Genomic DNA, 14791 nt, shown 5'->3' with positions numbered 1-14791 from the left:
AATTCTGCTTATGGTTACCACGTAGAGTCTAGAGAATTAACAGAGACTGCAGACATCATGAATGCTGCATTATAAACCTGCAGACAACAGGTTTATAATGCAGCTTATGGCATTATTATAATTATCAATTTCCAATAGTTTCTCAAATATGAACTTAGTGTTTTCCTTCCTTGTACTGTGAACTGCCAGATTCAACTGTGAGGTCAAACAAGTAGTATTGTTTATTAGCTCTTATTTATTGATGCTATTTGCCAATGTTCTTGATGTTATTTAATAGCATGTGGCAGGAAGTGGGAGAAGCATGAGATTCAGGAGAGATGGACCCCAGTTCCAATCTTAACAGTGTGTGCTCTCTCAAGCTCTGAACGAATCTTGAACTGCAGAAGTATAGCACTTCCTTCAAGACTAAAGGTTCTGAATCCTGTACATACAGTACTTGGTACATGAACCCTGTGATCCAATCACTTACTTCTCAGGGACATTCTAGTGTAGGTGTGTAAACAGGACATACGAAGATATTCCCAACAGCACTGCCAGGGATGGTGTGGTGCAGGAGGCCATTCAAGTAAATAGGCTGACATCTGATGAGAGTACAAGAATTCACCAGACAGGAGTGATGCATCTTAAGCATATAGTCCTAAATGAAGAAAAATGACTTAACAAAAGCTCATTTAGGAAAGTCAAAATGTATATGACACAACAAAAATCAATATTTTTCCAGAACACATAAAAGGGGTATTCTCTAAAGAAATGAAAAGTGTGGTCTGAGAGTGAAGGGGAAAAAGAATGAGGTAGGCTTAAAGTGGTGAGTGAAGAAGAGAGTGGCCTGCAGTTCAAGGATGACTCACTGCAGGAGGCTAGGGGTGTGATTCTTTGAGCTTTTCTACTCATGATTATAAAGAAAGAAATAGAATTTTTTAAAGTGCAGAACACGGTAGGTGAACTATACCATGTATTCTAAAGTCTCTTTTTAAAGGAACCTCAGTAATTGTAGGTTTCAATGACAACTTTATAATAAAAATATAACATAAACTGAAAAATCTGAAATCACATCTTAGGACTGCCTTCAATCATCTACTCCACCCTCTGCAATGTAGACTATAGTGTGAAGAAAGGCCAGCTTGGATATACCTCATTACTGGGTGGACTTTTATTATTAAGATTACCAAATAAATGTTTTTCAAAGACAGTAATTATTACTGATGTTACAGAGTGCTGTATTAAAGTTAAGTTGAAGGACAGCATCCTGGCGAAGACACAAGTTTGCATGTCAGTGGAATGAGATCAACAAAGCCCCTGTGATATTTTTGTTGAAAAAAAAATCAAAAGCTAAGACTTGTCTAGCTCAGGCTTGACTCTAATGTGTTGTGCTGGCCTAAGAGCTAACATGCATAGCGTCTAGTGCTTATAAATAAGTTTAGATCCACCTGTTTTAATTGCAGGAAGGTGCGATCATCACTGGCACCGTGTAAATGCCACAGCTCATTGTTTTGAAAGTCCACAAGTGACACATTTCTTTTTGCTTCTTTGTTGACTGATGATGGTTGAGCCACATGCTCTCCTCCCTCTCTCAGGTCTGAGGACCATGTGCTCTCAGCTCTTTATGACAGTCAAAACACAAAGCATTAAGTTTTGAAGGGGAGTATGACATACATTCCTAAATCAGTGACACATAGGTCACACCCCAGGGAATACAACTGCGGTGAGCTCAGGAATGGGCATGGCTGAAGACCTACAGCAGCAGCTCTACAGTACATGCACAGAAGTGGGGAAGAATACTGCGTGTTTGCCATATTGTCCTGGGGAGCATGTGCTTAGATCAGGATTCTAAAAACGTGTGAGACTATACTTCGGAGATTAGAGGTGAAAGAATGAGACAGTTTCAGATCTGTGAGAGTCTAAAATTTGTAGGTGCATTAGAAAAGTGTGAGTGTTAATAAGTGTTCTTGTTGGTGTTAGTAACAAGGGGGCATAAGGAGATTCCTAAAATGCTGATGCTTTTGGCTGCAAGTTACTGAACACTCAACAAAACTTTTCATTTAAATAACAAAAAACAGCTTTCCTATGACATGGCAAGAAATCCCAAAGCAGGGTAGATCCAAGGCTGTATATCCACCCACTCAATGGTGAGTCATTAAGGACTCAGATTTCCCCATCTTTCTCCTCTGGTATGCTGTGTTTTCTTTCTGACTACTTACCTCACGACCGTGAAAAGCTACTTCATTGGTAGCCACTCATATACAGCATAGCTCTGAAATGGAGTAGATTCTCCTAGGGGTGTCTTCTTAAGCTTTTTCCAGAGAAAAGTTTTCCTTAGCAAAGATTTCAGAAGATTTTGAGTCCTAAGCCACTCACTGGCATGGAATGCAGAATTGTCTTAATTGGTTTGGGTAATTAGGAGCTGCTTCTGGAGACCAGGAAGCAGATCGCCTCCTCATAAGCACACATGGAATCTGCACTGCAGCCAACCCTCTTGCTGACTGGTGGCTAATCAACATTTACAAACATGATGTCTGTGAAGCGGAAGGAAGGGAGACCCTTCACAAGATTTCAGAAGAAATCGGAAAAGGGCGCATAGGGAGGCCATGGAGATGATGAACACTAACTAGATGCCCTGGCAACTCAGTTCCACAATGAGCCCTCTGGGGCTTTCTGACTCCTCAGTGGGGCATGTATAACCCACAGACACAGTCTTACTTGTCTCTGTCTCCACTTTCCATGGCTTTTGTCTTCCTGTTTCATTTTCTTGATACATTAATTCACTTTAGACATGTTAGTCTGTTTTTACTCTGTTGCTTTTCTCAGGAATGTTCTTCCTATGTGCACCTTCCTGAAAGACTTCCTTTTATTCTTCAGGAAACAGGAGGGGGGATGTGCCTCTTTGGGTGGATCTGTGTCCTCTTCTGTAATTCCACTGAATTCCGTGCATACCTGCATAATGTTGTACTTACCAGATTAAAATCCCTCTCTTCATTTCTTTCACAGATGTTTTTTAAAGGTTTCCTATATGTCCATCAGTGACAACAAAAGAGAATCCATGATCTAATGGAGCCAGTATGCTAGGGAGTAGATAAGATAAAAAAAAAATGAATATGTAGTGAGTCAGGTGGTATGTTCTAGAAAGAAAAATAAATTGGAGAGATGTGATGTGGGTATGTTGGTTGAGTTTTCAAAGGGGATCATCAGGGAAAGGCTTATTAATGAGGTGCCTTCCTGAAGAGAGAGGGAAGTCAACTGCCATCTGACTACTGGTGGGAAGAACACCCCAGAAGAGGGATAATGGTGTAGAAGGCCTGAGCTGAACATACTTGGCATGTTAGATGGATGGCAATGCTAAAGCAGTGAGGGTCAGTGCAGAGGGGCAGTGATAGGTCTGAGGAGGCCAGAGCCTGGCCAGACAGCCTTGCTGGCTTTGGCTTTTTGTGAGAACGGGAAGGTACTGAGGATGCTGAGTACAGAGCAACATGAGCATCTGAACTTTAAGTGACTCACTTACTTCTCAAGAAAACAGCACAGAGGACAAAAACAATGAAGGAGGCAGCCAGGTGTAGAAAGTGTTTAAGTATTGCAAGGGAGGGGGGATAGATGCTTTGACCAGAGTGGTAAAACTGGTGACTTTGAGCATTTTTGAAAGCAGAGGAATGGAGATATTTTCATAGGTTGAAGGTAAATCAGAGTGAGAAAGTATTAAAGGAGAACCTAAGGTTGTTAGCCAGAAAAATAGAAAGGTAGAATTGGGGGTTACAGAAATGAAGAAAGCTGTGAGGGAGAAGGCACCGCAGAGTGAAAGCCAAGGGATTGCTTTCAATCCTGACAGGTGTGAAGGACCTGTGGGGCATCTAGGTGGAGATGTTGAGTGTGTAGTCAGACATATGGGTAGAACTGAGGGGCAGCCTAGATCAGAGAGTCAGCCTTGATTTTGCTGTAACCACAAACGAAGAGTTTCATTTGGCTCGTAGTTTCAGAAAGCTCAGTCTTACATGGTGAAGGAACGGTAGAATAGGTCCAATTATAGAGGGAAGAAAGGAGGGAGAGAAAGGAGAGGGTCAGAGAGATGGAGAGGGAGAGGAAAAGGGAAAGTCAATGAATAGCTTCAAGTCCATGCACTTAGTGACCTATTTCCTCAGACAGATCCTCCCTAACATGTCCAGACCCTCTCATGGCAGTTCCACCAGCTTGAGAACATCTGTTCAGTTCATGAATCCATGAGGGGCACATTTTATATTCAAACTAAAACAAAGACCTAACAGTGTGTTGTCGATATTTGAACATGGGATGAGGTCACCTGGGGTGTGAGTGTAAAGGCAAATAAGACTCCGATCTGAATTCTGGTGAATTTTGATGAACCAAGGTTAGCAATGGAGAAAGATCTTGAGTGTGAGACAGAAGGGTCCCCGGGTGGCAGGCAGTGGACTAGAGGAAAGTCACCACCAGGAAGACAAGGCAAAGAAGTGTTTGTTGGCAACGAGCCCTCGGGAGAATAAAGTCTCCCCGTGGCTGGGAACTGCTCTTGCAGATTGCTGTTTCTGGGGCTCTCTACTCTTAGCACTCTGTCAATGTTTGTAGGACTGAACTTTCTTTCCCAGCATGCTCTTTCCCTAAAGTAGCACCCATTCCAGGATAATCTTTCCTTGTCTCGGGTTTTTCTCTTTGGATTGTCACTGATGACATGGCTCTGAGTAGGTGGAGAGCTTTGACCACCTTCCTAGCTTTGCTTCGCATTCCTGGAAGAGTGCCAAGGAGGGGATAAAACTGTGGCAAGTGTCAGGTTGCTCCCATGGAACTGCATGGAAAGGTGACACTCTGTTCTCATGAGGCTGTGAATGTGGGCAATCTGGTGGGAAAACAATTGTTTGAGTTTGTGTAGCATAAGCATTTGAAAACAGAAAGTAATACACAAGGACTGAATTATTTCTGCTCTGTTTTTAGGCATTGTTTGTCACAAATATGAACCCCATCACCACAGCAAATGCTGAATTTTGCCTTGATGTATTCAAAGAGCTGAGTAGTAGCAATGTGGGAGAAAACATCTTCTTTTCTCCACTCTCTATGTTCTATGCTCTAAGCATGCTCCTTCTGGGTGCCAGAGGCAAGAGTGCTGAGCAAATGGAAAAGGTAAGAACTGGAGGAGAACATCCCCAGAACCCAGATATCTTTTATGTGCCACCTCTAGTCTGCCAAATTTCAGCTATTTTTCATTAAAAAAATATCATCTTGTGTAATGAAAAGGCATACTTAGGTAAGACATGTTTCTTAGAAAGGCAAAAAGTTTTAAGTAATAGAGTTTGATGCAAGTCAATACAACATATAACTCCTTTTATATCAACTATATTTTGCAGTAACTTTTATTTTAGTGATTTGAATATAATAGAGACACATGTTTGGTATTATTCTTTCCATCTAAAAATTTTAAACCCAAACCCTCACAATATTTTAAATAAATTTTAAAAAAGAATTTATTACTAAATTTCTTCAGGACAATCCTGTTAGCAGACAGAGATTGTTATCCTCATTTTACAACCAGGAAAACAGAGGAATGGTGATCTGTCACATGACACCGGTCACCAGGGTCTTTCCAATCTATGTATTTTTATTACTGAGAATGTTTAGAAAAATATCTCTTTATAATTCTTAGGATAGTTGCTTATCTTACTTTACTGAGAAACTGTCATGTTTCTAGGGCTCCCAATGGCCAATGCTCTAGATAAAGGCCTGAAGAGTAGGAAAAAAAGGCAGAGTGGCCTGAAATAATAACACTCATCTCCTAGAACCTGATTAACTATGGTCTGGGGCAAGGGTGCTTATCCTTTTTGATCTCTGTTCTCCTAACATAAAATGGAGGTGATAGTATTTACTCATGGAGTTGTTGGGAGGGTTAGATAGAAACTCAATGAATTAACTCAGGACTTGGAACATACGTTATCAGATGTTGATCTGAAATGAAGAATGAATACAGTTCTCAGATTTTATAGATTGTGTATCACTTTCATGGCCAGTTGATCTCTCTTCTTTTCCTAGGTGCTCCACTATGACAACTTTTCAGAATTCTTAAAACCAAAGATGACAGACTCTTCTGAGGTATGAGGATATCACTGCTGAGATATCAAGTACTCTTAGCATTACACATCAGGAAATCCTATTTCATGAGTAGAGTAGTGGAGTCCTCTCTTGGGTCCATAGGAAAGGCAGCTCTGAGCCAGCAGTGGTGGCTCACACCTTTAATCCCAGCACTTGGGAGGCAGAGGCAGGCAGATCTCTGTGAGTTCGAGGCCAGCCTGGTCTACAGATCGAGATCCAGGACAGCCAGGGCTACACAGAGAAACCCTGTCTTGAAAAAAAAAAAGAAAAAGAAAAAGAAAAAGAAAAGGACAGAGAAAGTCAGCTCTGTCTGGACTCCTCTGACAATCTTTCCAATTACCACAGCAGAGTATTGAGTTTAGCACATGGTAGTAATGATAACAATAATGCCAAAGCCTCTCCATCCAAATTTTTTAACTGATTATTGTCATCTTCACTCAGACTTTTCTGTTCTGTGCCTGTGTCTGCTGTTGACTCTGCCAGATTCATCCACACATATAGTTTTGTTGACTCACTAAGAGTTTCTGAGAAATGGTTGCCATTTAATTACATACTGTCCCTGATGTGACCCCATCTATATTCTCTGAGACAATAGTTTTTTATTCTTAAAGAAGTATTCATTCATTTACTTAGAATTCTCGCATGGTGCTTGGGTATATGGATAAATGTACACACATACCAGGTTTTTTCTTTTAGGCCACCAACCAGCACCCAAATCATAACATGGAGACTTAATATTAGTTATGAATGCTCAGTCTAGCTTAGACTCATTTCTTGCTAGCTCTTATAACTTAACTTGTTTCTCTTCATCTACGTTTTGCCTTTTTTTAACCTCACTTTCTGTATGTCCTACTCAGTGTCTGCTGGCTGGTGGCTGCCTGGCTGTGCCTGGACGTCTTCCTCTCTTTCTCCCTCATTCTCTCCTCTCTTCTTCTCTTTCATTCTTCTCAAGCCTAGATTTCTCCTACTAGTTATTCTCTCTGCCTGCCAACCCCTCTTCTGCCTAGCTGTTGGCCATTCATCTTTTATTAGACTATTCAGGTGCTTTTGGCAGGCAAGGTGAAACAAATGCAACACATCTTTACACAATTAAGCAAGCGCAGCAGAAACAAGTGTAACACTCCTTTACACAGTTAAAGTAATACTCCACAGCAGAAACAAATGTAACACATCTTTACATAGTTAAATATTCTAACACACACACACACACACACACACACACACACACACACACACACACACACAAAATTGAAACCTCAGAAACCCTACTTATTAGGAACCGTTGTTTAGAAAATGTAGGCGTTGCCTCTTTGGTATCAATGAATTCTTAATTATAATTCACATGTATCACAGTTGCAAACTTAGCAGAATTGCTACTGCACAAAATCGAGTGAATGTGTTAGATCTTGTTAGTGAAGGTTGAAGAATGAAGACATTAGTAGGGTGTGTTGGTTTATGTTTGTAATCTCAACACATACGAGGCAGGAGGATTGTTGGCAAGTTCAAAGCCAGACTGGTGTACATAATAAATTCAAGCCAGGACTACTTACTAAGACCATATCCATTGGTTGGGAAGAAAGAGTCAATAAGAATCTAAGGGGGTAAGAGATGGCAACGAAGAAGAGATCACAATGAAAAAATAGCATACAAGCAACAAGCTGTCAAAAAAAGAAAAGAAAAGAAAAAAGAAAGAATAAAAGACCACACATTGAAAATAAAAATATGAATACAAAGGCAGCTGCAGAACTTGCATTAGAACCTCTTTGTTCATAAAAACCTAAGCTTTGAATTAAACTATTAGGACCAACAAGTAAGTACATGTGAATCTGTGTACAGTCTGTTGAGATCAAATGCTGAAGGAAATCAAGGAAGGTGCTTGGATGGTTCATCTCTTGGCGTTCACTGCTGCTTGCTGGAAGGCAAGCGTCTTGATCTGCAGATACTGTTTCTTTACTTTTGTTTAACTCCTCAGTGGCAAGAAACCAATTGCTTTTCTTTTTTGTTCACCTGTCAGTGCAGCCATGGCGGAAGGATGCATTCTAAGTTTGGAGCCCTGCTATCCCAAATCAACCAACCAAATTCCCTCAGCATTGCCAATAGAATCTATGGGACGAAGGCGATAACATTCCACAAGGTAAGCATGCCTGGAGCCTCTGAATTTCATAATACAAAGTTGAGGGAGAGTGAGGAGAGCTTATGGTATTCTTTACAATGTTGAATTTGAGCTTAGCGTTTCTGAGAAATGGCTTTATCAAAATTCCCACTTTGAGTTCTGCAATATCACATGAAAATTGCTTTCTCTGAAAAATCCCTAAAGCTGTGCAAGATCTAAAGTCAGAGATGAAACACAAAATGAAAGTCATTTATAAGAATTGCCCTTTATGGAGGAGAAAAGTGAAACCCATTTCTCATCTTTTACAAAGTCCCTTGACAATAGACTATCAAGAGGTAGTTGCAAGTATATTCCACTAGGAACCAAGAGATGTGAGTTTTCTTTCCATTTATACATATGACTTTGAGCAACTCACTTCTGTCTTTAAAATAAGAGGCTTAGAATATTTTTGTCTAGCTCCAAAATTGGAGATGTGTTTCAGTCCTTACTCACCAACATTGTAGTGTGTATTTTCACTAAAAGTTTACTTGATCCCCTGTGCCTGTCACTCATGAACTCATCACAGCCATTGTTTCATACAGTCATTTCATTGTGCTATGAAAAAGGTACAAATTTTCCACAAATTCTAGAGTCTCTAAAACAGATTCTGAAAATTTCAATTGACAAAGGTCACAGAGATAATTATCAAGAATTAGATTTAATCCTTATCTAAACTCAAGGCTTCTTCCTTCCATGACGGACATGAAACCCTGGTGTCCTTGGTCCATCTTCATCTAACCAGGATTACTGAGGCATTGAGAGGAAGCCTCAAACACTTGTTTGTCTTCTCAGTCTGGTGGCTTAAGCTGTGTTAGATGTCACATATCACTGATAGAACTTCTGTGTCCGAGGTGGGTGGGCCACTTTGGCACTGCAGACTCCTCCTTCGACTGTCACAGAGGCTCACAAAAATGTGCTATGTTGAGTGTCTGATGTGATGAAGTCAAGGATCATCTCCTTTGAGCTGGTGTACTTTGCTTCTCCCAAACAGCGACCCAGACAAGACAGGAGATATATGTTGTTTTGGGGGGGGGGTTTGAATTTGTTCCTGGGGTAAGGAGTTATTTAGCCACTATGCTTACCGATTTTCCTCTAACACTCTTGTTTCTTAAACTTTGAGGAGGAAAAACATAGGGACAGACAAAAAAGCTACTCAGTGTATGAAATTCATCATTTTGATTTGAATGTGTTGGTATAAGAAAGTCTATGACATAATGGGAAAACGTCCAAATGTTTCTGGATATTTTTCATTTTTGGAAAATCTTTGGATTTAAAGACAAGTACTCATGGACATTCTTCCTTTTAAGCTTGTTACATCAACAGATGTTTGTCTCTGTGCTAGGATTTTAGAACATTCTGTGCTATAATGTTCTTCCGTGTGTGTGTGTGTGTGTGTGTGTGTGTGTGTGTGTGTGTATGTATGTATTTTCTTTAAACTATTTTTTATGGTTTATGTATGTGCATGCATACGTGTGTGTGCTTGCGTGTTTGTGTGTGTGTGTGTGTGTGCTGCTGTGTGTCACTGTATGAGTCAGTACCTGAGCCAGTGTGTGTATGTGGAAGTCAGAGGAAAGCTTTGGTGTCAGTTCTCTCTTTTCACCTTTTGTAAAACAGGGTCTCTTCCTTGTTCACCAATGTTTATGCTGGGCCATCCAGGCCCTAGCTGTGGGGGTTCACCTATCTGTTCTCTATCTTCTTGAAGGGGAACTAGAGTCAAGTGCATGCCACCTGGCTTTCATGCAGGTCTGGGGAGCAAGCTCAGCTCTTCACACTTGCATAGCACACACTTTACTCACTGGCCATGTCCCAGACCCCTCTTTGTACTATTTTTGTGTTGTCTTTCAATTGACTTTTTTTTTAACAGCAATATCTAAGATGTTCTGAGAAACTGTTCCAAGCCAAGCTGCAAACTGTTGATTTTGAACTGTCTACAGAAGAGACAAGGAAAAGTATTAATGCTTGGGTTGAAAATAAAACTAATGGTAAGGATAACTCGTGTGTGTGTGTGTGTGTGTGTGTGTGTGTGTGTGTGTGTGTGTGTGTGTAAGCATACATGTATCTGTATGTGTATAAACTTTGGTAAAAATCTTACTTTGCTTTGCTAACAAGGAAGCTGAAGTTACCTAGTGTGAAGTCTACATGCGGGTAAATAGATAACAATGAAAGACCTGGGTTCTCTTGATGGAACAGCAGGCTTGTGTGCTAAGTATTTTTACCTGCTAAGGCAGTCCTCAACCTTCCTAATGCCGTGACCCTTTAACACAGTTCCACATGTGTGGTGACCCCCAACCATTAAATTATTTTGTTGCTACTTCATAATTGTAATTTTGCTACTGTAATAAATCGAAATGTAAGTATCTGACATGCATGATATCTCTGATACACAAGCCCCGAAGGAGCTGAGACCCACAGGTTGAAAACTGCTGTGCTGAGCCATCCTGTTCACCTAGGGAGGGGATCATTTAAAGATAAGCTACAGAAGTTAGTAAAGAGTTTTCTAAAACAATAATAGACAATAATTTGTTAGAAATGAGTAGGTATAGAACAGATTGAGTCACCCCTAAGGCATTACTTCCTAGACCAGAAGTACCTGTGACAGGGAAAGACTCTATGTCCAGAAACACGAGTTCTTCTGGGACCTCAAATGTAAAATTACTGTCTGAAAAAACACTATGCAAATGTCTATTAGCAACAAGTTAATCCAAATAAAATTACCTCTTCTTTTGTTCGTTTTACTACAAGGAAAAGTCACAAACCTATTTGGAAAGGGTACAATTGACCCCTCCTCTGTCATGGTCCTAGTGAGTGCCATATATTTCAAGGGACAATGGAAAAATAAGTTTGAGAAAAGAGAGACTGTGAAGGCTCCCTTTCATATAAGTGTGGTGAGTATTTCATTCTCAGACCAATGACAAGTCTTAAAATGAAATAATAATTTAAGGACAATTCAGAAATATTTCATGAAAACATTTCTGTAGGTTGCTGAAAGCTTTTAGTTTTAAAGATTGCATTAACTTCTCTCACTGGACGTGAGACTGGACAGAGGCTCCCTGAAAGAATGGAGACCTCTTCTCTTCCTCCCGTTCTGCCCTTGTAGTCTTGATATTCACACCGTGGCTACTTCCTGTGACTGTTAATCAACTCTGCTTTTGTCCTGGACAGTATCCACATGGCTTAGAAGAGATAGTGAGCCTCTCGTTTGATTTCTAGTATAAGTCATTTTAGCTGGAGACTCTGGTGTCGTAATTAAAGACCGAAATCATCTCTATATTATTATACTTCCACAGTCTCTAACTTTGACATATTGTATGATTACAAAATTGATAACTCATGGCAAAGGAAAGCAATAAAAGAGTATAGTCAATGGTTTATAATTTACAGTGCTAACATGGGTATCTGCATTATAAAAATAAAGTACACATACATATGCACTGCGACTGTACAATTTAATCATAATCTTTTTAACCATAGGGTAAAAGTGCAGTTGTGGACATGATGTTCCAGACTGGAATGTTTAAACTGGCCTTCATAAGGGAGCCACAGATGCAAGTCCTTGAGCTTCCCTATGCCAACAACAAGCTAAAAATGATCATCCTGCTTCCAGGGGGCACAGCCAATGTAAACCAGGTAAAAGCTCAACAATGCCATCTTGCAATGAATGTGTGAGTGTGTGTGTGTGTGTGTATGTGTGTGTGTGTGTGTGTGTGTGTGTGTGTGTGTGTGTGTATGTGTGTGTGTGTACCCACACTCTTTCACATATACTCTGTGTGCCATGTGGTTTCTGTATGTCAGTCATGGACTCACAACTAGACTTAGTGGTCTTTTCCCAGGAGCTGTAGATTAAGGATGATTCCTGCCCTTTAGGAATATATATTCAGGCAGACAAGCACTTCATTCATTGAAAAAGTTATGTAGGTTCACTATGTTACACAATATAAATGCACGCACATATTCCTCAGGAGACACTTAGTGGACATCTTTCTATAATAATCATGCTAATCAGATTCATGTCATGCCAATCAGATTCCTGGATCCTAGAGATCTGCTGAAGCCTTGCTGGGGGAAAGTTTTAACCAGAGGATACACTCACAGTCATGTGCAAAACCAAAAGATATGAATTAGAATGAGGCTCTGAGGGTGGTATTCCTAGAGAATTATCTCCATGTGAGCTTTACTAAATGTATAGAAGATAGACAGGTGAAGTGAGGAGACCCTCCTGATCTGGGAAGAGTAAAGAACACGTGTAAGTGTGCTAAGTATGAGGCAGCTGAGATCTGCTGGTTTTTGTCATAAGGTAACAGATTAGAGCTAGCAAATGAAAATGATAAAAGGAAACTTTGAAAGAATATCTACCTTAATCTTAAAATTTTGTATTATGAGAATGGGAAGGTAATGACAGTTTTAAACTTTGGGACAAGTTAACAATAAAAATGACACAGTATATAGTGTCTATGTACTGGTGCTATAGAGGGTTGGCTATAGGGCATTAAATACCCAAGATTAGCATTTAAATGACAATCAAAATGATGAAGATTGATTTTATGATGAGAAGTCAATTGCTGGGACCATTTGGGAAACCTAAGTACATATGTGGGAATTGAAATGCCCGTCAGAAAGAAGCACAAAGGCATTAGGCAAGCATGTACCGTGTTGAGCTTCAGAAGAAACATCAGAGAGAGTAAAGGTCATCAGAGAGATTGGAGCCATTAAGGGTAGGACAAAGGGATCTGGCATCTTAGAAGCCAAATGAGAACTAAGGTCATAAAGATGTTACTCAAAGTTTCAGGTAAAGGCCAAGAAGAAATGGCTGGATTGATTCAGGAAGCAGGCACAAAATGATGGCTAAAGCAATAAGCAGAGAAGTTTAGGTAAAGGCTAAATGCTGAGGGAATTCAAGAGTGTACACGGAAAAAGTCAGTGAGGGAACATAGAGGAGAAGCAGGGAACAGAAAGGGAAATTAAGGCTAAATGAATAGAAAGGTAGCGCATGAGCACTGAAGGTTAAAGCCAACATGAAGCTGAGCCATTCACAGCGGGAATCACGGAAACATGTTTCACTCAGAAGCTGTGTATTCGGCTCATGTGTACGCATCTGTATTTTGACTCTTAGATAGAAAAACACCTGAATGTGAAGATGCTTCAAGAGTGGACCAACTCTTCTAACATGGTGGAAAGAGAAGTGGATGTTCACATCCCCAAATTCAATCTCGCAGTGAAATATGACCTAAACTCGCTCTTGAAATCCCTAGGGATGAGGGACATCTTCAGCGTGGGCAAAGCTGATCTCTCTGGGATGTCGCCAGACAAAGGCCTATATTTATCCACGGTCGTTCACAAGTCCTATGTGGATGTCAATGAAGAAGGCACCGAGGCAGCAGCGGCCACTGGGGAGAGTGTGGCTGTGAAACGACTTCCTGTCACAGTTCAGTTCACAGCAAATTGTCCCTTCCTCTTCACTATCCAGGATGAGTCTGACAATATTTTATTTGCTGGCAAGTTTGCCTCTCCATAGACAGAAGTCATTGTGGAGGCTTCAGAGATAGATAAAGGAGTACAGGGGCAAAGGGGCCAAAAATTTGCATCTCAGCTTTTGTGCATCTGCAAACCAGGTCTACCAGATGGTAGATCTTCAGCCTGATCCTGTGAGCTAGTGAACCTCACACTAGAGAAGTTCTGTAAAAAGATACATTTAGCCCAGTGCTTTTCTGGATTTCTTATTTTTGAGACCTCATTTGAGTACTGAGTGACAAGATTGAGCTAGCAGAGAAGTTTATAAAGAGCTGAATGTTTTTGGGTTTTCTATGTTAGAGAGATTGTGAGTGAGTGAACAGTACAAATCAGACCAAGGGTTTCTACTTTAGCTTGACTTTTAAATATAAGTTTCCTGCATGCCTAAATATAGTAGTAAGAACTTTAGCTCAAAATTCTATATTGATCATAATAAATGGACACAATGCTTTAAGTTCTTTGAAGATGGAGTGCACTATATCAGTTAATTAACTGGGGGAAGGAGCTTTCTTATTCAGGAAACTTTTCCCACCCTTTCTTTTTCTTAAAAAATTCTTTGACAGTTTACATGTACGTTATAAATTTTGGTCATTTTTGACCCCCCCTCACTACTATCCTTAATGCCCCTGTCTTTTCCATGGAAACCTTTTTTCTTCTCCACAATTCCTCTTCCTCCACTGATCTCTATTTTGTGACCCACTGAGTTTAAATGAGGGTTGCTTGCATGAATAAGTGTTGGTGAGAGGTTGTTCAGTGGAGCACGGGTAACTTATTAGTGGTTACACTACTGAAGAAAGCGGCACCTATTCCTGGTCTCTATTAGTTATCAATACAGTTCCTCGGGAAGGTAGTCTTCTGAGCCCCTTCCCCATTCGTGATGAAGTGTTGATGTGCTGATGGGCCTGACTTTGTGCATATCTTCTGCAAGGACCCAAGCTGCAGAGACCTCATGAGGGCAATGGCCGTGTCATGCCCAGGAGACATGTTGAGAGCACTCCTCCTCATGCTCCTACTTTGAACTCTCTCTGCCCCCCTCTTCCCAGTGCTTCCTGA

The 14791-nt window shown here is 40.5% G+C and overlaps 1 protein-coding gene across 2 annotated transcripts; it reads left to right on the top strand.

The window, feature by feature from the left end:
* The first annotated feature begins 4947 nt into the window (after positions 1-4947).
* Serpinb11 (serpin family B member 11) lies at positions 4948-13742 on the top strand. Of its 2 annotated transcripts, XM_052736428.1 has the most exons (7): positions 4948-5115; positions 6019-6078; positions 8093-8212; positions 10095-10212; positions 10973-11115; positions 11702-11857; positions 13341-13742. In XM_052736428.1, exons 1-7 carry the CDS (start codon positions 4948-4950, stop codon positions 13740-13742), a joined length of 1167 nt encoding a protein of 388 aa, XP_052592388.1. The 2 variants fall into 2 exon arrangements, with proteins under 2 accessions (XP_052592388.1, XP_052592389.1); XM_052736429.1 differs by lacking the exons at positions 10095-10212; positions 10973-11115.
* Positions 13743-14791: the final 1049 nt, after the last annotated feature.

The sequence above is a fragment of the Peromyscus californicus genome, unplaced genomic scaffold, assembly GCF_007827085.1.
Source record: "Peromyscus californicus insignis strain IS unplaced genomic scaffold, ASM782708v3 Scaffold_14__1_contigs__length_90479793_seg_1, whole genome shotgun sequence".
Taxonomy (NCBI): Eukaryota; Metazoa; Chordata; class Mammalia; order Rodentia; family Cricetidae; genus Peromyscus; species Peromyscus californicus.
The sequence above is the reverse complement of the archived record's forward strand: the minus strand, read 5'-3'. Positions and strand labels throughout refer to the sequence as shown.